Raw genomic sequence first — 19,566 nt, 5'->3', positions numbered from 1 at the left:
TTTGATTTTTCATCAAACGCCCTCCCCCACACACACACACTGCAGGAAAAATAACTGTAACCAGAACATTTGTGGTTCAGGTTTTTGACGCCCCCCCTGTCCCTCCCTCTCCTGACTTTCTCCTGATTTACACCAGAGTGAAGGGGAATTGGCCCCTTGACATCAGTGGAGTTACTCCTGATTTACATCAGAGAGGGAAATTGGCTCCATTGTCCGCCCACCCCCCAAGTTACTCCTGATTTACACCAGGGGCCGGGAGGGGAGCCTGGTTCTAAGACCGTTGGCCCAGCTCGCCAGCCGGGACAAACCAGTACGACTCAGGCCTGCGGTTTTGCTCAGTTCCCTTGATTTGCTGCGGCTCCCGGCTGCCAGCCCCACATGCTGGGCTCTGCCGGGCTCATTAACCGGCGCAGAGCCCGGGGCAAAGCCTGCCCGTGCGTGTGCCGCGGCGAGGGGGCGCTGTCATGGCTCTGCCTGCGCAGCTCAATGGGCGACGCCGGCAGGATTCTGGCCCGGCCCCTCTCCCGTTCCCGGCTGCTGCTCCGAGATCAGGGCCATGTAGACCTCAGCCGCGGCAGCTACCAACTGGAAAGACTTGCAGGCCGGTGCCAGCGCCTGGAGCACCAGCTCCAGGTGCCGGGCGGCCGCAGCCAGGGCGTTCCTAGCACGACGCCCCGTGAGGACATCGGGCAGGTGGTCGCCCAGCCTCTGCACCACGCTGGTCCCAGAGAAAGGGCCGTTCCTGGGGGGCCCTGCAGCCGTTTCCCCACTTGGGTCCCCAGGGGTGGCACGAGCGGAAACAGCCCTGGCGATCTCCTCGCTGCTCCAGAGCAGGGCGTCCATCGGCAGGCGCAGCACCGGGGAGGCCTCCGCCGCCCGCAGAGCCGCCTCCAGCCGCTCGGGGAGGCCGGCGTTCTGCAGCAGCACGGCCACCACGGGGCCACCCACGCTGCCGAAGATCCCCATGGTGGCCTGGTGGAAGTCCCGGACGATGGCCCCCTTCTCCTGCAGCGGGGTGTGGGGGGAGGCCAGGCGGGCGTACAGGTCCCGGCTGGCGTTCTTCCGCACGTGTCTGTCCGTCTGCTCCGCCGCGGCGTGCATCTCCCGCGCTGCCCGCAGCAGGCGCTCCAGGTTCTCCCCCACGCCGACGCTGCCCCCCACCGGTTCCAGGGACACGCTGGTGTCAAGGTGCTGGTTGAGGAGGCCAAGCAGCGCGTGGGTGGCCGAGATGCATCCTTCCAGGGAGTCGAGCAGGGACTGGCTGGCGCGCACAAGCCTCTCTCTTTCGCTCTGTGTGCTGGAGAACATGGAGAGCATCGCGGGGCTGGGAAACAAAGCGGAGAGCGCAGGTGAGAGGGTGAAAGAGTTTCCCCTCCAGGATCCCCAGTGCAAGGCCAAGGGGATGTGCGATGGAACCGATAGGGAACCCCTATGAACTGGAGTAGAGGGAACGTTGTTTCACAACAACCCTCAGTTTCGCCTGTGGAACTCACTGCCTCATGATCTTGCTGATGCCGAGAGCCCAGCAAGACCCAGAAAGGGATCTGACATTTATATGGCTAATGAGGAGAGACAGAATGACATTAGAAAATATAATTTTTTAAGTTTAATAAGATTAAACACTCTCCTGCTCCAGGGCACAACTCTCTCTCGACTCTCAGGCAGGAACTGTCCCTGCCGGCGGTGGTGAGGTACAGGGGCGCTGTTGTGCGAGATGGGGCTGCAAAGCACATCAGTCCATTACCCACTTCGCAGTTGCTGCGAACCGGAGGCAGCGCGCCACTGGGGTGGAGCCAGGGGACAGGGTGTGTGGAAGCGATGGGGGAGTCTCTGGTACATTGACACTGGAATAAAAGCCCCCCGGAACGGCGGCGACTGGTCTGACTCAGGCTGGGGGGCTAAAAATTGCCATGTAGACATCTGGGGTCAGGCTGGAGGCCAGGCTCTGGGAGCGTCCCCCCAGGCACAGTCCCACCACCTGGGCTCCAGTCCAAGCCTGCATGTCCACACTGCCAGTTTGCAGCCCGGCAGGCCAGCCAGGGGTGTGTAATTGCAGCGCAGACATACCCTGCAGGGCCGCATCGCACCCAGGGGCCGGCGGCTGGCTGCGGGTTCCAGCTCCCGACAGGGCTGCACCCGGAAAGGTTCCCCGGGGTCCCCAAGCAGCTGGATGCGGGGCTGTGGATCAGTGATGACCCCGGCTGGAAGTGATCTGCACCCCCTGAAGAGGATCATTTCGAAAACGTCCGCGTTTCGGAAACTGGGGGTCCTGCCCCAGAAGGGGGTGCGAGGCTATTGTGGGGGGGGGGCGTGAGATCTAGGGGTACCGTATTTCGAGGATGAGCCCTCGGCAGCCAGCTCAGACAGGAGGGGGACGGGGGGTCGTCTCGGCCCGGCTCTCCGCAGCCAGCTCGGATTTGGGGGGGGAGGGGGCGGCCCGGTTCTCCGCAGCCAGCTGGGAGTGGGGGGTCTCGGCTGCTGCTCCCGCTGGCTGGACCCAGAGGGGCCGGGACCGGAGCTCTCACCTGTCGTCACTCGGCGCGGCTGCGGGCGAGGGGGCGGACGGCGCCGCTTCTCCGCGGCTCCTTATAAAGCTCCCGGTGGGCGGAGAGTGAAAGTTGCCCCGGTGCGGCGCCGGAGCAGGTCCCGGGCGGGGCTCGCTGGCTCCCGGCTCGAGCAGATCGCGGCTCGTTCCAGCCCCTCGTGACTGAGGGGAAAAGCGGGACCTGGAAACCAGCCAGACTCGAGTTCCGGGAAACCCGGTGGGAACTGGGAGCCGAAGCTCGAAGCGGCAGCTGAGTCCCGGGAACACCCGCTTGAAGGCCCATGTGACACCCCCTGGCCCCGCGCTCCGGCCCAGCAGCGCCCCGGGCCTGCCAATGGGATCGCGGGGGCTGACCGGGACAGTGAGACACGGAGCGGCCTCCTATAAAGGCGAGTCCCGGCTCCGGCGCGCACAGAGCGTCCCAGCCACGGGATCCTCCCCGGAGAGCCCAGGCTGCCGCCCGCCGAGCCGAGCCGAGCCGAGCCGAGCCCTCCCCTCCCCTCCCCTCCCCTGCCCAGGCCAACGGCCCCGCAGCTTCCCACACGCCCGGCGAGCAGGTAACTCGCCCCGTCGGACGGGGCAGAGGAGGCACAAATGGGAGCAGGGGTCGTGCGGTGAGAGCCCCCCGGATCGCCGGGCGAACTGGGCTCCTCCAGGAACGGGGGTTTCCCGCAGCCCCCGGCAAGGTGCCAATCTGGGGACAAAGAATATCAGTCACCCCCAGGCTGCGGGGTGGGAGCGGCCCCGTCTGTAACCGATGGGGGGGGGGTTCTGCTTTCCAGAGGGGGACCCTGGCGAGCGGCAGCTCTGGGAAGGACCCAGGTGTCCTGTGGAACCAGCTGCCCGTGAGCCCCCCCCCCCAGGGGATGCTGTGGCCAAGCGGGCGAGAGAGACCCCGTGCTGGGGAAACTGGTGACTAGCGAGTGGGAACAGCCGGGAAATGGGATCCCCTCCGGATAGCGGGGAGACCCTGACTGGAGACTGCGCCCAGCTCTGGGGAGGAGGCGAAAAATGAAACTAGTCCCAGGTGCCCCTTGACGCCAGAACAAAGCTGCCCAGCTGCGCGCAGCTCCAGGCCGGGCGTTTTGGGCAAGTTACTTCACGGGCTAATTTGCGGACAGCCGGAAACTGAAGCGTCTGACCCCCAGCTGGGTCCCCGGGCAGCAGGGCGGGGGAGCAAGTTATGCAACTGCCGAGAACTGGGCAGCGCCGTGGCCGGGTAGATGGGGGATGCTGCCGCGCCTCTGGGCTGGATGGATTGGGGGGGCTGGAAGGAGCTGGGGGTGCAGGGGGTTGGGGGCTGGGACAGAGACCGGGGGAATGTGGGGAGGTAACGTGTGGGAGGGGAAGTGGGGGGTGTCTGGGGCAGTAGCTGGGACACTGCTGGGGCGAGGGGGATCTCTGGCAATTTAGGGTCTGTTGGGGAGTGGGGCTGAGAGTCCTGAGCTTGCTTGGGCGGATTCTGCCCCTTCCAGCTGGAGGCTCTGGCTGGCTCCTCCCTGCACGTTCCTCCTGAGACCACGTAGTTTTTTTTTTTTCCGGGGGTGGGGGGAAGAGACGGGCCCGAGTCCTTCCACCCTAGAACCTCCAAGGTGTTTAGGCGCAGAACAACCACGGATTGATGGGGAATTAGGCACCTAAAGGATCAGGGCCCTGGAGACATTTTTTGTTGTAATGGCAGCTGAGTCTCTGCACTCGCTAAGTCTGTGATTTGAGCCGGGGGAGGGGAGGCACAGTAGGGAGCTCTGGCTAAGGCCTCTGTCTTCTTCCTCTCCTGGCAGCTTTCCCGAGAATGTCCTGGAGCGATATCCTGTACCCAGACAACCGGGTGAGGCGGGAGAGGGTGGCGCGGTTACACCAGGAGCTGATCAACTGCATAGAGCTCAATTTTGATACCACCAATGAGCTGATTGAAGCCTTAAACACACACTGTCAGTTCAAGCTGCACCCCGTTAAGATGAACATGAACGGCACCATCCGGGAGAACTGCGACATGCTCCTCGCAGCCATAAAGTCCATCCAAGACATTCTGCAGGCCATCGACAAAAGACTGAAGAGCAACCTGGAGCCAGATCTCTACCGAAAGCTTCACGATTTCCAGGAGCCTGATGCCACGAAGATGCGGATTCTGCGCAATGTGGCCACAGTGGTGAGCAGCCTTGCTGGGACTGTGGCCATGGGGTTCTTCATCAAGCTGGCGTTATCGCAGGTGGTGGTCATAGTCCTGAGCCAAACTGCCATGGCCTTGTCCATTATCGGTGCCTCCTTGATTGGTGCTGTGGCTGGCATGATAGTGGGCGTGGGAATTGACTTGATTCTCAGCGCGATCCTGGGCGCCATAGAGAGAGACCAACTGGAGGCGAAGATTCAGGAGCTCAGTGAGCTGGTGAGTGAGTTCAAGCCAGCCTCCAAGGAGTATAACAAAGCCATCATGAAGATCCTCTGCAAGCTGCCATAGCCGGAGGAGAATCACCTGCTCAGAGGACTCCAGACCAAGCTGCAAGTTACCATTACTTGTGAAAATAAGGCAGTGGGGATCAGATCCCATCTACCATGACTTAGCCCAGCAACATTAAAGCCAGCACAATAAATGATATCTAGCTCTTACACAGTGCGTTTCATCAGCAGAGCTCAAAGTGCTTCAGGCTTCATTAATGTCTTTATCCTCCCACCACCCCTGGGGATAGGGCAGGGCTATTACCCCCATTCTACAGATGGGGAAACTGAGGCCCAGAAATTCACAGGTATTTAAGCACTTCACTTCCACTGATTTCAGAGCAATTGGCTCAGGCTCTCTGCAGACTCAGGCAGTGTCACAGATGTCAAGGGAAGCTGGGTGCCTAAAGTGACTTGCCCCAGCCCACACAGGAAGTCTGGCGAGAATTGCCTGAGTTTCCCAAGTCACAGACTAGTGCCCAACAACCCCTGGGCCATCCTTCCCCTCTAGCTGGTGTTTTTCATCTGTAGATCTCAAAGCACCTCAGAAAGGTCAGTATCTATAAGCCGACTATACATGGGGGGAAACAGTCACATAAAGGGACTCAGCCAGCAGGCCAGGAATAGTGCCGGGAATAAGAACATCAGAATAATTCATTTAGACTTTTCCCCACCAAAACCGACACGTCCCCCCTGAAACATTTTAATTTTGACCAAACGGCCTTTTCCAATGGAAAACTGTTCTAGCGAAAGCTTTCTGGCCAGCTCTGTGCCCGGCCTAGGCCGGAGAACCTACCTCAGGGTTTCGGCTCCAGCCCAGATCTGGGGGTTGAGCTAGAGCAGAGCTCAGAGGTCCAGTAACTTCCCCAACCATTGCTAGGGTCTGTCTGGTGTTTAAATTCAGGGCCTATTACCTGAATCCGAGACTAGATAGGAGGGGGGATTCTGGGATGATAGTGAGCTGAGACACTCAGGACTAGGAAAATGTTAGTCCTAAAGAGCAGTAACCCCATCCTAGAGCAGGGGGTCTCCAACTATTTTTGGGTGAGAGCCACTTTGAAAATATTTCAGGCTGTGACAACCGCACTCCCACCCCCACGCAGTGACAGCAAATCCCTGGACAGGCTCAGAGGCAGGGCCGTCCTTAGGCACACACAGCATACGCGGCTGCCTGGGGCGCCTGAAAATGTGGGGCACCACCCTCGCTGGCTGCGGCGCGGGCTCCTCGCTGGCCCCTTCCCCACGCTGGGCAAGTGGGCTTCTCCCCGACCGCACGCCCCGGCCCCTCCCCTCTGCCCACCCACTCCTCAGCCGGCCTGAGGGCTCGGGCTCTGGCAGGGCCTCACGGGGCAAGGAGCAAAAGTTTGCCTGTGAGTGAGCGGGGGGAGCCGGGCAAGGCTGAGAACAGAGCAGGGGGATACCTGGAGGCTGGGAAGAGAGGAGGGGAGCCAAGCTCCGGGACAGAGCTGGGCACCGGACTTCGGGGAGCGGCGGGTGGAGGAGGAACCGTGCTGGGGATGGCTGGGGGGAGCTGGGCTAGGAAAGGAAAGGGGGGGTGTCTTACTCCGTGAGCGAGCAGCAAACGCACTAGGGCCTCCTGGGGAGCAGGCTGGTGGCCCTGGGGGAGAGCAGCTGTTCTGAGCAGCCCCACACTGTGCCTGCCCCCTCCCCTCTTCTGCCCACGTGCCCTGCCCCCCCAGCCACTCCCTGCAGTCTCTCTCCTCGTCTCCTTCTCACTCCGCCTGCCTCCTCTCTGACGTTTAAACCCAGATGCCGAGGGTCCCCTTGGGCCCATCACCTTTCCTCTCCTCCCTTCCCCAGCAGGGCTCAGCAGCCGCGGCTGGGAGGAGGCAGAGGCTCCCACACAACCCAGCTGGGGAGGAGGGAAAGTTCAAGGCAAATAAAAGCAGGTGGCGTTTGCTTTTCCTGCCCAGCCACAATATTGCAGTGTCAACAGGAGGAAACTGACACTAAACGGATGGGAGGCGGGGATGGACCTGGAGCAGAAAAGAGGCAGTCGGGACCTTTTGCATGAAGCATATTCCAGTTCCATTATATTCACACTCATTAGCATATTTCCATACAATCCTAGAGTGCGATGTCACAGGGGTTGCTGGGAACTGTTAATAAAGGGCACTTGGCAAGTTTTCCAATGCTGTGAGCTTGTGTTTGTGTTGCTAAGAGCCAGGCAGACACAGGGGCACCAGCTGAATAACACTGTGTCGGGCCCCATAAATCCGAAGGCCGGCTCTGCTCAGAGAAGACTAAGTAAAGCATGTTGGTGTTATCCCTGCAGTCAAAGGGCTTCCCTACAATGCCCAGGCTGGAGATCAGCCTGCATCTCTTCCCACAGCCTGCTCTCCCCCGCTATTCTCCCACCACAGCCTGGGCTTCCCCCCCGTTCTCCCCGGCCAGCACTCCTCCCTCCCCCCCCCAAAGGTCCCTGCCCCATCCTCCCCGGCCTGTGCTCCCCTGCTGCTGGGATCCCCCTCACCCCTCTCACCTATTCTCTCCACCCTGCCCGATCCCCTGCCTGTTTCCCCCACTGCCAGCACTGATCTCCCTGCCCTGTGATCCTCGCCCGTCTCCCCTGCTGCCAGAATTCCCCCCCTGCCCTGTGCTGCCTGCTCCATTCGTCTCTGTCCCCACACCGGATTGTCCTCCCCTCCTGCCCCGTGCTCCCTGCCTCAGCCATCTTCCCCACTCTCCAGGCAATCGTGGGCGCGCCCTGGAGGCCATCCGCACCACATGCCAGCCAACTCCTCATCCTGGCTGCACCGCCTATGCCTCGGGCCAGTGTGTTGTGCAGGGCTGGGGATCAGGTCAGCAGGGACAATTGGGCTCCAGCATGGGGGGGGGGGGGCAGGGGAGAGGGAAGCAGATTCTACCGCTCCTGCCTCCCATGTCATTAACTCTGTGGCCTGACGCATCTGCATTTGTCCACGGATCAGCTGTCCCTGTCTGCCGGGGTGGGTGCGCCCAGTCTTACAGCAGCCCCTGCGGACCAACACCAGTGTTGGCTCCCTGGTGCCAACGTGAATTGAAAAGCAGGAGGATCTTTGGCTTCATTGCACCCGAATTGATTTTATTTCCTCTGACAGCTAGTGCAGGATGGGGGTGAGAGTCTGGACTGCTGGGTTCTAGCCCTCGCTCTGGGTGGAGAGTGGGATCCCATCGGCTAGAATGGTGGGGGAGGGTCTGGGAGCCAGGACTCCTGAGTTCTCTTTGCAGATCCAGGTGGGGAGTGGGGTCTAGTGAGTTGGAGCAGGGGAGGCTGGGAGTCAGGCCTCCTGGGTTCTGTAGATAAGTCACTTTTGCCTCACTGGGACTCAGTTTCCCCCTCTCTAGAACTGAGCTAATGCTGCTTATACTTTTGAATTGCTTTGAGAGCGGTGGATGAAAATTGCCCAGTATGAACGACTGCCCCAGGGACGGGGCAGATTCTTCATCCCTCAGAGGCTTTCCACTGAGATCAGGCATCTCTCTAAAAGCTCTGTTCTAGTTTCACCATCAGATTTGGGCTTGAAAGCTACAAAGGGGCAGAGCTAAGGGTGCTCTAGCTCAGCTCCCAGATTGGGGCTGAGGCAGAGAAACTGAGTCAGAGAGAGGCCAAAGTGACTTCCCTACAGATACCCAGTGACCTGGAAATACAACCCAGGTCATTCCCAGGACCCCCACCCTGCTCTAACCACTAGACCCCACTCCCCTCCATGAGCTGGGGATAGCACCCAGACCCAGACCCCTCCCTCTCTAATCCATTAGCTGATTAGCTGTTGGCAGATGTTTCCAAAGCTGGCCTAGAGGTGGGTGGGTCCCATCATGCCACGCCGGTGGCCTCTCCCCCCAGCTGGAGATTCCATCTATACACCAGGCTCCCTGGCTCCTGACTCCCGCCTTAGCTTGGGTGCTGGCAGGAAGAGGAGCAGGGTGTGAGGCAGCAGCCCGGGGAGGGGGTAGACACACCAGGTGTTCCTGTGGTGCAGCGTGTTCGGCTGCTAACTGAGAGATTTCAGATCCCTCAAGTCCCACGAGGGGGAGGTCGGCCCACTCCAGCCTTCATGGGCACCCATGAATTGTGCTTCCTGGAGTCCCACCTTGGAGAGGTCTCTGGGTGACTCCCTTCCTGAGTCCCCGTTGCGGGTCTCCCTCCTGCCACCAATCTGCTGTCCAAAAACTCATCCGCCACCGCGCAGATCTTTGGGCTTCCGGTCCACTAACCACAGCTTAAGGTCTGGAGGGCAGATGTCATACAGCTGCTCCAACCCCACCAGGTTATACACGTCCTCTGCGGTACTGGCCCACGCGCCCTTCCCCCACGTATAGAGAGATTCCCCCAGGAAGTTGGTGACCTCCTTGGAAGTGACACTGGGGACTTTTGTATACCCCAAAATCGTTTCCTGTACGCTCCAGGGTCAGTTCAAACTTCAGCAGCAAAGCCTGTTTGAACACGTCATAGTCCCCCATCTCAATACCATCCATTGGGCTGAACGCCTCTGAAGGACATAAATCCACACCGTGTGGAGGCCAAGCACAGGAGTTTATTACACACAGCGCTGGCAGAGTGTCACCTGGCTCATTAGGCGCAGAGACACTGTCAATTAATTGATCACAATAGAATATGTAGATTTTCCATGGGTGGGGGAAAGTGACGGGGTAGGCAGTTCCACACCCCGTGATAGGTTTTGCAGCAGGACAAGATAGCACATTAGCCAATGGTTAAAGGTTACATAGTCTCCGCCCATGGTCTCAAGTTAGCAAGTTAACATTTAATTAATACGTTGATGAAATGTTAGTAGTATAAAATATCTATGTTGAATTCTGATTTGGGGTCCATAGAAATGGAGCAACTCCTTGGATTGTCCACCAGGTACATTCCTAGGGGTTAAAGCAAAGAAACAGTGAAAGTCTATGGCAGTAAAAATTGCCCCGTTTATGTCTTAAGGCAGGCACTGGTCCCTGGGGAGGGAGGTGGAAGGATGTCATATCTTATACTGACATGTGCCAACTTTTTATAACCTCAAGGTTGGATCTGTGGGAAGAACGTTCCCTACAGAAGAGACGGACACAATGGGATCAGGGATCCTTTGTTCAATTTGCAACTCTGCATAAGACACAATTATTTAGTTCTTAGCGCCAACACCTGCCAATTTGCTGACCAGACCTATCTTAGCAAAACAAGATTATCTGTTTACCCCCAGCTTTCTCTTAGCCAATCACTATTTGCTAGGCCTCTGGTCTCTTGACCAAACTCTGGACTTTGGGTCTGAGAACGAGCTGGCACAAGCCATAGACCAGGTTGTTATATAAAATGCACATGAATTTTAACCCTTCAGCCTCTATGGCCTTGGGACCCAGCAGGGGGGTCAGACAGCGGACCCTGTCTGCGAGACCACTCTGGTTCAGATCACAAGCGTTCTCAGCGGCTGTGAGCTAGGCATCAATATCCCCCTCCACACACACACACGTCCCCCGTAAACTGGGGCTGCAGTTTGGTGTCTCAATTCCCCACAGAACTTGCATCTCGGGGCCCTTCCCCACTCACCCTCGGGCAGGCCCTCTTGGTCTGTCTCTCCTCCAGCTCCAGCTCGTGCTTCGGCTCTTCTTCATGGCCCACCAACTTCCAGTCCTCCAGCTCCAGCTCCTTTGTTTTCAGCTCCAGTCTCCGCAGCTCTTCCAGGGAGAAACCTGACTGGGGGCCCCCTGAGCTGACCGGGGAGTCAGGTCAGATACACTCCCGGCTGCTACTCGGACGGTCCCCACGATTACTGCCCGGCTCTCTGGGCACCACAGGAGCCCCCTTGGGATCTGGAGCCGGTTCCTCAGTCTGGTCATTCTCTACAAGCTGAGCCATCAGCTGCTCCTTAGGGAGCCTCCCCACGCTCAGCCCCCTCTCCCTGCACAGACGTGCCAGGTCCCTCGTACGGAGCTGGTTCGAGGCCATTTCCACGCTGGTTCCTTCAATTCCCTCCTTTAATCGCTGGCAGCCACTCACTGCAAAGCGCCTGCGCTCGCAGCCAACTGTCTGCAGGGTGCATCCGCCAACCATCCTCTGCTACCACGTTGTTACAGACTCCCAGGTCGTGCCCACTCCTGGCCCCGTACGGTTCCTGGGGGGAACCCCCTTCAGTGCCACAGCCCTTCTCGGGGGTCCACTCTCTCTCGGGGGGTTAAGCCCCTCCAGCTCCTGGAGCCGCACCTTGGAACCACACCACTCGCTCTGGACCCACGGGGCCTCCATTCCCAGAGGGAATAATGCCCCCTGTTCTCTAGCCCGGAGCGACTCTCAGCCAGCGTAAAGCAGGAGGGTTTATTGAGGGTTGAACCCAGCACAGGAAACTCTCAGGGCCTCAGGCCTGGCCTCCCTCAGCCCAGCACATCCCAGTCCCCCTGCACCCAGGTGGGCTCTGCCTGCTCCCCCTCTCCAGCCCTGAGCCCCCCTGCTTCCCAGCTGGGCCTTCGATATCCCCAGCCCCAAGCCCCCTCTGTCCATTGTCTTCTCTCCAGGTAAACAGGGTGGCCTGGGCCTCCTCTCCTCTCAGCCGTCCTCTGTCCCCCTTTGGCTGGGACCAGCTGGTCAGCTCACAGGGGTCCTCTCTTCGCAGCCCATTGTCCTCCCACTGGCCAGAACCCGCTGTGACTCCTGAGCTTGACCTCCCAGTCACCAGTCGCTGGGAACCAAAGCTGGGACCAACGTGTCAGTTTTGAAGTAACAAAGAAAAATCAGGTTCAGGTTTTCAACTCATTTTTGTTTAAAAAAAGAAAAAAGGAAGTTTTAAAAAAACCCAAACCACAAACTTTCAGCCCAAACCACCACCTGGGTTTTTATTTTTACCAGAAAGGGGTTTTGAAAAACGAATTCTTTTAGTCTTTTGTTTTTTCATCAACACCACCCCCACCCCCCGCCACACCCCCCACACACAAAAAAAATTGCAGGAAAAATAAATGGAACCAGAACATCTGTGGTTCAGGTTTTTGACGCCCCCTCATCCCCACCTCGCCTGACTTTCCCCTGATTTACACCAGAGTGAAGGGGAATCGGCCCCTTGACATCAGTGGAGTTACTCCTGATTTACATCAGGGAGGGGAATTGGCCCCATTGTCCCCCCCGCTCCCAAGTTACTCCTGAGTCACACCAGAGGCCAGGAGGGGACTCTGGTTCTAAGGCCGTTGGGCCAGCTCGCCAGCTGGGACAAACCAGTACGACTCAGGCCTGCGGTTTTGCTCAGTTCCCTTTATTTGGTGCGGTTCCCAGCTGCCAGCCCCACATGCTGGGCTCTGCCGGGCTCATTAACCAGAGCAGAGCCTGGGACAGAGCCTGCCCGTGCGTGTGCCACGGCGAGGGGGCACTGCCATGGCTCTGCCTGTGCAGCTCAATGGGCGACGCCGGCAGGATTCTGGCCCGGCCCCTCTCCCATTCCTGGCTGCTGCTCCAAGATCAGGGCCATGTAGACCTCAGCCGCGGCAGCTACCAACTGGAAAGACTTGCAGACCGGTGCCAGAGCCTGGAGCGCCTGCTCCAGGTGCCGGGCGACCGCAGCCAGGGCGTTCCTAGCACGACGCCCCGTGAGGACATCGGGCAGGTAGTCGCCCAGACTTTGCACCGTGCCGGCCCCAGAGACGGGGCCATTCTCAGGGGGCTCTGCAGCCGTTTCCCCAGTTGGTTCCCCAGGGGTGGCACAAGCAGAAACAGCCCTGGCGATCTCCTCGCTGCTCCGGAGCAGGGCATCCATCGGCAGGCGCAGCACCAGGGAGGCCTCCGCCTCCCGCAGAGCCGCCTCCAGCCGCTCGGGGAGGCCGGCGTTCTGCAGCAGCTCGGCCACCACGGGGCCACCCACGCTGCCGAAGATCCCCATGGTGGCCTGGTGGAAGTCCCGGACGATGGCCCCCTTCTCCTGCAGCGGGGTGTGGGGGGAGGCCATGCGGGCGTACAGGTCCCGGCTGGCGTTCTTCCGCACGTGTCTGTCCGTCTGCTCCGCCGCGGCCTGCATCTCCCGCGCTGCCCACAGCAGGCGCTCCAGGTTCTCCCCCACGCCGACGCTGCCCCCCACCGGTTCCAGGGACACGCTGGTGTCAAGGTGCTGGTTGAGGAGGCCGAGCAGCGCCTGGGTGGCCGAGATGCATCCTTCCAGGGAGTCGAGTAGGGACTGGCTGGCGCGCACGAGCCTCTCTCTTTCGCTCTGTGTGCCGGAGAACAGGGAGAGCATCGCGGGGCTGGGAAACAAAGCGGAGAGCGCAGGTGAGAGGGTGAAAGAGTTTCCCCTCCAGGATCCCCAGTGCAAGGCCAAGGGGATGTGCGATGGAACCGATAGGGAACCCCTACGAACTGGAGTAGAGGGAACGTTGTTTCACAACAACCCTCAGATTTGCCTGTGGAACTCACTGCCTCATGATCTTGCTGATGCCGAGAGCCTAGCAAGACCCAGAAAGGGATCTGACATTTATACGGCTAATGAGGAGAACCAGAATGACACTAGAAAAGATTTTTTTAAGTTTGATAAGATTAAACACTCTCCTGCTCCAGGGCATGACTCTCTCTCTAGCTAACGGCTGTCAGGCAGGAACTGTCCCTGCCGGCGGTGGTGAGGTACAGGGGCGCTGCTGTGCTAGATGGGGCTGCAAAGCACGTCAGTCCGTTACCCACTTCACAGTTGCGGCAGGCCCCAAGAGAGTGACACTGCAAACCGGAGGCAGCGCCACTGGGGTGGAGCCAGGGGACAGGGTGTGTGGAAGCGATGGGGGAGTCTCTGGTACATTGACACTGGAATAAAAGCCCCCCGGAACGGCAGCGTCTGGTCTGACTCAGGCTGGGGGGCTAAAAATTGCCATGTAGACATCTGGGGTCAGGCTGGAGGCCAGGCTCTGGGAGCGTCCCCCCAGGCACAGTCCCACCACCTGGGCTCCAGTCCAAGCCTGCACGTCCACACTGCCAGTTTGCAGCCCGGCAAGGCAGCCAGGGGTGTGTAACTGCAGCGCAGAGATACCCTGAAGGGCTGCATCGCACCCAGGGGCCGGCGGCTGGCTGGGGGTTCCAGCTCCCGGCAGGGCTGCACCCGGAAAGGTTCCCCGGGGTCCCCAAGCAGCTGGATGCGGGGCTGTGGATCAGGGGTGACGCTGTTGGGAAGTGATCTGCACCCGCTGAAGATCATTTCGAAAACTCTGAAGTCCGCGTTTCTGAAACTGGGGGTCCTCACCCAGAAGGGGGTGCGTGCGATGTTATTGGGGGGGGGCGGAGCGGCCCGGGTGGTGGATCTAGGGGCACCGTATTTCGAGGAGGAGCCCTCTGCAGCCAGCTCGGATTTCGGGAGGGGGGGAAAGGGGAGGGCCGGCTCTCCGCAGCCGACTCGGACCTGGGGGGGGGGGGTGCGGCCCGGCTGCTGCTCCCGCTGGCTGGACCCAGAGGAGCCGGGACCGGAGCTCTCACCTGTCACCGCTCGGCGCGGCTGCGGGCGAGGGGGCGGCGCTGTCTCTCCGCGGCTCCTTATAAAGCCCCCGGTGGGGCGAAGAGTGAAAGTTGCCCCGGGCGAGCGGCGCGGGAGCAGGTCCCGGGCAGGTCCCGGCGGGGCTCGCTGGCTCCCGGCTTGAGCAGATCGCGGCTCTTTCCAGCCCCTCGTGACCGAGGAGAAACCCGGGACCTGGAAACCAGCCAGACTCGAGTTCCTGGAAGGAACCGCGCGGGGAAATGGAAACCAGGAGGCCGCCCCAGCACCCAGCGTCCCCCCCCCCCCGGCTGCCTTAGCGCCCCGCCCCATTTCCACCCTCCAGCAGCCTGCCCCCTTCCCCCTCCCCGGGCAGCTGGAGCGGGGTCCCCGGGTCAGCGGCCCCCCCGCAATCGGAGCCTGGGTTCTGCAGTGAGGAGTTAGGTGCTTATGAACAAGCCCAACCCCCCCCCCCCTCCTTAGGCCCCGGAAGCCCTTCAGGAAGCCGGCCCTGGTCTCCGCCAGCAGCCGGTGCGGCCAAGGGACAGCGCCGAGCTCTCCCCAGCCTGGCCAACGGGCTGTGCAGTGGCTGCCAGTTGTGCTGCTGGGGCTGCCGTCGGGGCATCCTCAGCTGCAGGCGGCAGAGGGGTGAGGTGAAGCCGGCCCTGCCTGGAAAGGCGAGAGTCCCTGCTCCAAAGGGTCCTCCCCGGAGAGCCCAGGCTGCCGCCCGCGGAGCTGAGCCGAGCTCTGCCCAGGCCAACGGCCCCGCAGCTTCCCACACGCCCGGCCAGCAGGTAACTCGCCCCGTCGGACGGGGCAGAGGAGGCACAAATGGGAGCAGGGGCCGTGCGGTGAGACCCCCCGGATCGCCGGTCGAACTGGGCTCCTCCAGGAACGGGGGTTTCCCGCAGCCCCCGGCAAGGTGCCAATCGAGGGACAAAGAATATCAGTTACCCACAGGCTGGGGGGGAGGTTGCTGTGATGGGGGGGAGCTGCCTGTTGTGAGACGCTCCCTCTGGGTGCCGTCCCGGCTTGGCAGATCGCTGACCCAGCAGACCCCGGGAGAACCCCCAGTGACACAGACTCTAGCAAGGTACGAAGGCAGCCGGCCAGGTTATTGTCGAAGAGAAACACAGTCTCCAGCTCCCTGGCATAGAAGTCCAAGGTGCTGCTGAGGTGCGGGCAGCTAGTACGTATGTGCTCCCTGGCAATGGACTCAGCTCAGTCAGCGACGGGACTTTCCACTGCCCCCGAGGCCGGACAAAGACGCCCACTCAGGGGCCTTCTTCCACAGGCACAGACAAGTGACACATCCCTCCTGACGTGTTGCGGTGCAGCCCCTCCACGTAGCAAGGTGCCGCCTCTCACCTTGTACACGCTGGTTCCAACAAAACAACCCGATCCCTCATATTCCCCTTTTGGCCCTGTCAGTGGGATGGGTCGGCCTGTTCCTTGTTATCTGTGGGGAGTGAACAAGTATGTGAATGTTCTGATATCTGGTGCCCGGCACCTTTTAAGTGTGTCTGTATTTGCAGCATCAGCCCTTTCCATGCCAGCTTCTGCGAGCAGGGCCTGCCTCTGGCTCACAGCTTCACTTTGCTGTATGTTCGCAAAGGCCTGACCGTTACTTTAGTTCAGGCCTCAGGCCTCATACTGGGCCTCTGATAAGAGTTTATGTTTCAGAGCCTCATTTTACTACACTGCCCCGTCTGTAACCGATGGGGGGCGGGGGGTTCTGCTTTCCAAAGGGGGACCCTGGTGAGCTGCAGCTCTGGGAAGGACCCACGTGTCCTGGTGGAACCAGCTGCCCGTGAGCCCCCACAGGGGATGCTGTGACTAAGTGGGTGAGCGTGACCTTGGGCTGGGGAAACTGGTGAATAGCGAATAGGAGCCGGGAGGTGGGATCCCCTCCCGATAGTGGGGAGACCCTGACTGCGTCCAGCTCTGGGGAGGAGGCAAAAAAATGAAACTATTCCCAGGTGCCCCTTGAAGCCAGAACAAAGCTGCCCAGCTGCGCGCAGCTCCAGGCCGGGCGTTTTGTGCAGATTACTTCATGGGCTAATTTGCAGACAGCCAGAAACTTCAGCTTATGACTCCCGGGCAGCAGAGGGGAGGGAGCAGGTCTGCACCTGCTGAGAACTGGGCAGCTCCACGGCTGGGGCAGGAGGTGGCCAGGTGGGTTGTGGATGCTGCCGCGCTCCTGGGGTGGATGGATCCAGGGGGTGTGACAGGGCCCTCAGGCTACAACCTGGACTGTGGCACCGCTGAGCCTTCCAAACGCACCGGCCTGGGCTGCCTCTCCGGCCTCCGGCAGGCCCTGCACTTCCACAGCATCCCCAGGATGGGACACACCCAGTGGGGTCACGTCAATGGGTCTCAGCCACTCCTGACCCACCGATAGGGAGGCTCCTGCCAGTTGCCCCCACTCCAGCCCTGTACCCCGGTAATACACCCCCCGCCCTGCTCAGAAGCCTGGCCAGGGTCAGCTCAGCGCTTCCTTCCCCGCTGCTTCCGGGGAACCGGGACCTGCACCAGCCTTTGCAACCAGAGCTGAGCCCTCCCAGGTGCTTCAACCAAAACGCAGCTTTAGGTAAAACACAAAACAGATTTTACATCTTCTGCTAATGCCCCAAGGGGACGCTGGACACAGAGACCTGAGGCCAACTGTCGCTGCTGCTCTCGCGGAGCTGGGGGGTTCTCTGCTCTAACCATTAGACCGCGCTCCCCTCCCTGACTCTGCCCCTTTCCTCTCTCCCCCTGCACTGGCCAGATCCGGACTGGAAGAAGCCCGGAGCCTCCCTCCATGGCAGGAGGATGGTCTCCGAGTTGCGCCGCGGGAAGCGATTGCGGATTGATCAGATCCTGGATCTTTCCAGCCCCTCGTGACTGAGGGGAAAAGCGGGACCTGGAAACCAGCCAGACTCGAGTTCCGGGAAACCCGGTGGGAACTGGGAGCCGAAGGCTCGAAGCGGCAGCTGAGTCCCGGGAACACCCGCTTGAAGACCCATATGACACCCCCTGGCCCCGCGCTCCGGCCCCGCAGCGCCCCGGGTCCGCCAATGGGATCGCGGGGGCTGACCGGGACAGTGAGACACGGAGCGGCCTCCTATAAAGGCGAGTCCCGGCCACGGGATCCTCCCCGGAGAGCCCAGGCTGCCGCCCGCCGAGCCGAGCCGAGCTCTGCCCAGGCCAACGGCCCCGCAGCTTCCCACACGCCCGGCGAGCAGGTAACTCGCCCCGTCGGACCGGGCAGAGGAGGCACAAATGGGAGCAGGGGCGGTGCGGTGAGACCCCCCGGATCGCCGGGCGAACTGGGCTCCTCCAGGAACGGGGGTTTCCCGCAGCCCCCGGCAAGGTGCCAATCTGGGGACAAAGAATATCAGTCACCCCCAGGCGGGGGGGGGGAGCTGCCCCGTCTGTAACCGATGGGGGGTGGGGGGGTTCTGCTTTCCAGAGGGGGACCCTGGCGAGCGGCAGCTCTGGGGAGGAGGCGAAAAATGAAGCTAGTCCCAGGTGCCCGTTGAAGCCAGAACAAAGCTGCCCAGCTGCGCGCAGCTCCAGGCCGGGCGTTTTGGGCAAGTTACTTCACGGGCTAATTTGCGGACAGCCGGAAACTGCAGCGTCTGACCCACAGCTGGGTCCCCGGCCAGCGGGCGGGGGAGGGAAGCAAGTTATGCAACGGCCGAGCACTGGGCAGCGCCGCGGCTGGGGCGGGAGACGGCCGGGTAGATGGGGGATGCTGCCGCGCCTCTGGGACGGATGGATTCGGGGCTGGAAGGAGCTGGGGGTGCAGGTGGTTGGGTGCTGGGACAGAGATCGGGGAATGTGGGGAGGTAACGTGTGGGAGGAGAAGTGGGGGTGTCTGGGGCAGTAGCTGGGACACTGCTGGGGCGAGGGGGATCTCTGGCAATTTGGGCCTGTTGGGGAGTGGGGCTGAGAGTCCTGAGCTTGCTTGGGCGGATTCTCCCCCTCCCAGCTGGAGGCTCAGTGCAGGGAGGAGCCAGCCAGTCCTCCTGAGACCACGTGGTGGGGGGGGGCGGTGGAGAGACAGGGCCCGAGTCCTTCCACCCTAGAACCTCCAAGGACTGACGGGGAATTAGGCACCTAAAGGATCAGGGCCCTGGAGACTTTTTTGTTGTAATGGCAGCTGAGTCTCTGCACTAGCAAAGTCTGTGATTTGAGCCGGGGGAGGGGAGGCACAGTAGGGAGCTCTGGCTAAGGCCTCTGTCTTCTTCCTCTCCTGGCAGCTTTCCCGAGAATGTCCTGGAGCGATATCCTGTACCCAGACAACCCGGTGAGGCGGGAGAGGGTGGCGCGGTTACACCAGGAGCTGATCAACTGCATAGAGCTCAATTTTGATACCACCAATGAGCTGATTGAAGCCTTAAACACACACTGTCAGTTCAAGCTGCACCCCGTTAAGATGAACATGAACGGCACCATCCGGGAGAACTGCGACATACTCCTCGCAGCCATAAAGTCCATCCAAGACATTCTGCAGGCCATCGATGCAAAGCTGAAGAGCAACCTGGAGCCAGATCTCTACCGAAAGCTTCACGATTTCCAGGAGCCTGATGCCACGAAGATGCGGATTCTGCGCAATGTGGCCACATTTGTGAGTGGCCTCGCTGGGACCGTGGCCATGGGGTTCTTCATCAAGCTCGCGTTATCGCAGGTGGTAAGCAGAGTCCTGAGCCAAACAACCATGGTTTTGGCCAAGATTGGTGCCTCCGTGATTGGCGCCGTGGCTGGCATGTTACTGGGCGTGGGTGTCGACTTGATTATCAGCGCGATCCTGGGTGCCATAGAGAGAGACCAACTGGAGGCAAAGATTCAGGAGCTCAGTGAGCTGGTGAGTGAGTTCAAGCCAGCCTCCAAGGAGTATAACAAAGCCATCATGAAGATCCTCTGCAAGCTGCCATAGCCGGAGGAGAATCACCTGCTCAGATGACTCCAGACCAAGCTGCAAGTTACCATTACTTGTGAAAATAAGGCAGTGGGGATCAGATCCCATCTACCATGACTTAGCCCAGTGCCATTAAAGCCAGCACAATAAATGATATCTAGCTCTTACACAGCCCGTTTCATCAGCAGAGCTCAAAGTGCTTCAGGCTTCATTAATGTCTTTATCCTCCCACCACCCCTGGGGCTAGGGCAGGGCTATTACTC

At 60.5% G+C, this 19,566-nt stretch overlaps 3 protein-coding genes across 9 annotated transcripts; 2 read left to right on the top strand and 1 right to left on the bottom strand.

The window, feature by feature from the left end:
• Positions 1 to 2,800: 2,800 nt before the first annotated feature.
• On the top strand, positions 2,801 to 5,959 carry LOC123351697 (single-pass membrane and coiled-coil domain-containing protein 3-like). 4 transcript variants are annotated; one of them, XM_044991245.1, is made up of 3 exons: positions 2,801 to 3,023; positions 3,054 to 3,102; positions 4,327 to 5,959. In XM_044991245.1, exons 1-3 carry the CDS (start codon positions 2,880 to 2,882, stop codon positions 5,001 to 5,003), a joined length of 870 nt encoding a protein of 289 aa, XP_044847180.1. In that variant the 5' UTR covers positions 2,801 to 2,879; the 3' UTR covers positions 5,004 to 5,959. The 4 variants fall into 4 exon arrangements, with proteins under 4 accessions (XP_044847180.1, XP_044847181.1, XP_044847182.1 ...); XM_044991246.1 differs by having other exon boundaries at positions 2,972 to 3,018; XM_044991247.1 differs by lacking the exon at positions 2,801 to 3,023 and having other exon boundaries at positions 3,100 to 3,231.
• Positions 5,960 to 12,351: 6,392 nt separating this feature from the next.
• LOC123352011 lies at positions 12,352 to 14,435 on the bottom strand. Its single transcript, XM_044991695.1, has 2 exons — positions 14,403 to 14,435; positions 12,352 to 13,192 (listed from the first exon to the last, which is right to left on the bottom strand). The coding sequence occupies exon 2, from the start codon at positions 13,183 to 13,185 to the stop codon at positions 12,352 to 12,354; it is 834 nt and encodes a 277-aa protein (XP_044847630.1). The 5' UTR covers positions 13,186 to 13,192; positions 14,403 to 14,435.
• A 664-nt stretch (positions 14,436 to 15,099) lies between these two features.
• On the top strand, positions 15,100 to 19,479 carry LOC123351699 (single-pass membrane and coiled-coil domain-containing protein 3-like). 4 transcript variants are annotated; one of them, XM_044991251.1, is made up of 2 exons: positions 15,100 to 15,191; positions 18,645 to 19,478. In XM_044991251.1, the coding sequence occupies exon 2, from the start codon at positions 18,656 to 18,658 to the stop codon at positions 19,319 to 19,321; it is 666 nt and encodes a 221-aa protein (XP_044847186.1). In that variant the 5' UTR covers positions 15,100 to 15,191; positions 18,645 to 18,655; the 3' UTR covers positions 19,322 to 19,478. The 4 variants fall into 4 exon arrangements, with proteins under 4 accessions (XP_044847186.1, XP_044847189.1, XP_044847185.1 ...); XM_044991254.1 differs by lacking the exon at positions 15,100 to 15,191 and adding an exon at positions 15,297 to 15,319 and having other exon boundaries at positions 18,645 to 19,479; XM_044991250.1 differs by lacking the exon at positions 15,100 to 15,191 and adding an exon at positions 17,501 to 17,624 and having other exon boundaries at positions 18,645 to 19,477.
• Positions 19,480 to 19,566: the final 87 nt, after the last annotated feature.

This window comes from Mauremys mutica, chromosome 17 (genome assembly GCF_020497125.1).
Source record: "Mauremys mutica isolate MM-2020 ecotype Southern chromosome 17, ASM2049712v1, whole genome shotgun sequence".
In the NCBI taxonomy this organism is placed as follows: Eukaryota; Metazoa; Chordata; order Testudines; family Geoemydidae; genus Mauremys; species Mauremys mutica.
Note: the sequence above shows the minus strand (reverse complement) of the source record. Positions and strands in the feature narration are given on the sequence as shown.

Coding starts and splice junctions, on each gene's coding strand:
- LOC123351697 (XM_044991245.1), top strand. CDS start 2,880: ATGGGATCGCGGGGGCTGACCGGGACAGTGAGACACGGAGCGGCCTCC. Junction 3,024..3,053: donor GCCCGCCGAGCCGAGCCGAG/CCGAGCCGAGCC, acceptor TCCCCTCCCCTC/CCCTGCCCAGGCCAACGGCC. Junction 3,103..4,326: donor CCCACACGCCCGGCGAGCAG/GTAACTCGCCCC, acceptor CTCTCCTGGCAG/CTTTCCCGAGAATGTCCTGG.
- LOC123352011 (XM_044991695.1), bottom strand. CDS start 13,185: ATGCTCTCCCTGTTCTCCGGCACACAGAGCGAAAGAGAGAGGCTCGTG.
- LOC123351699 (XM_044991254.1), top strand. CDS start 18,656: ATGTCCTGGAGCGATATCCTGTACCCAGACAACCCGGTGAGGCGGGAG.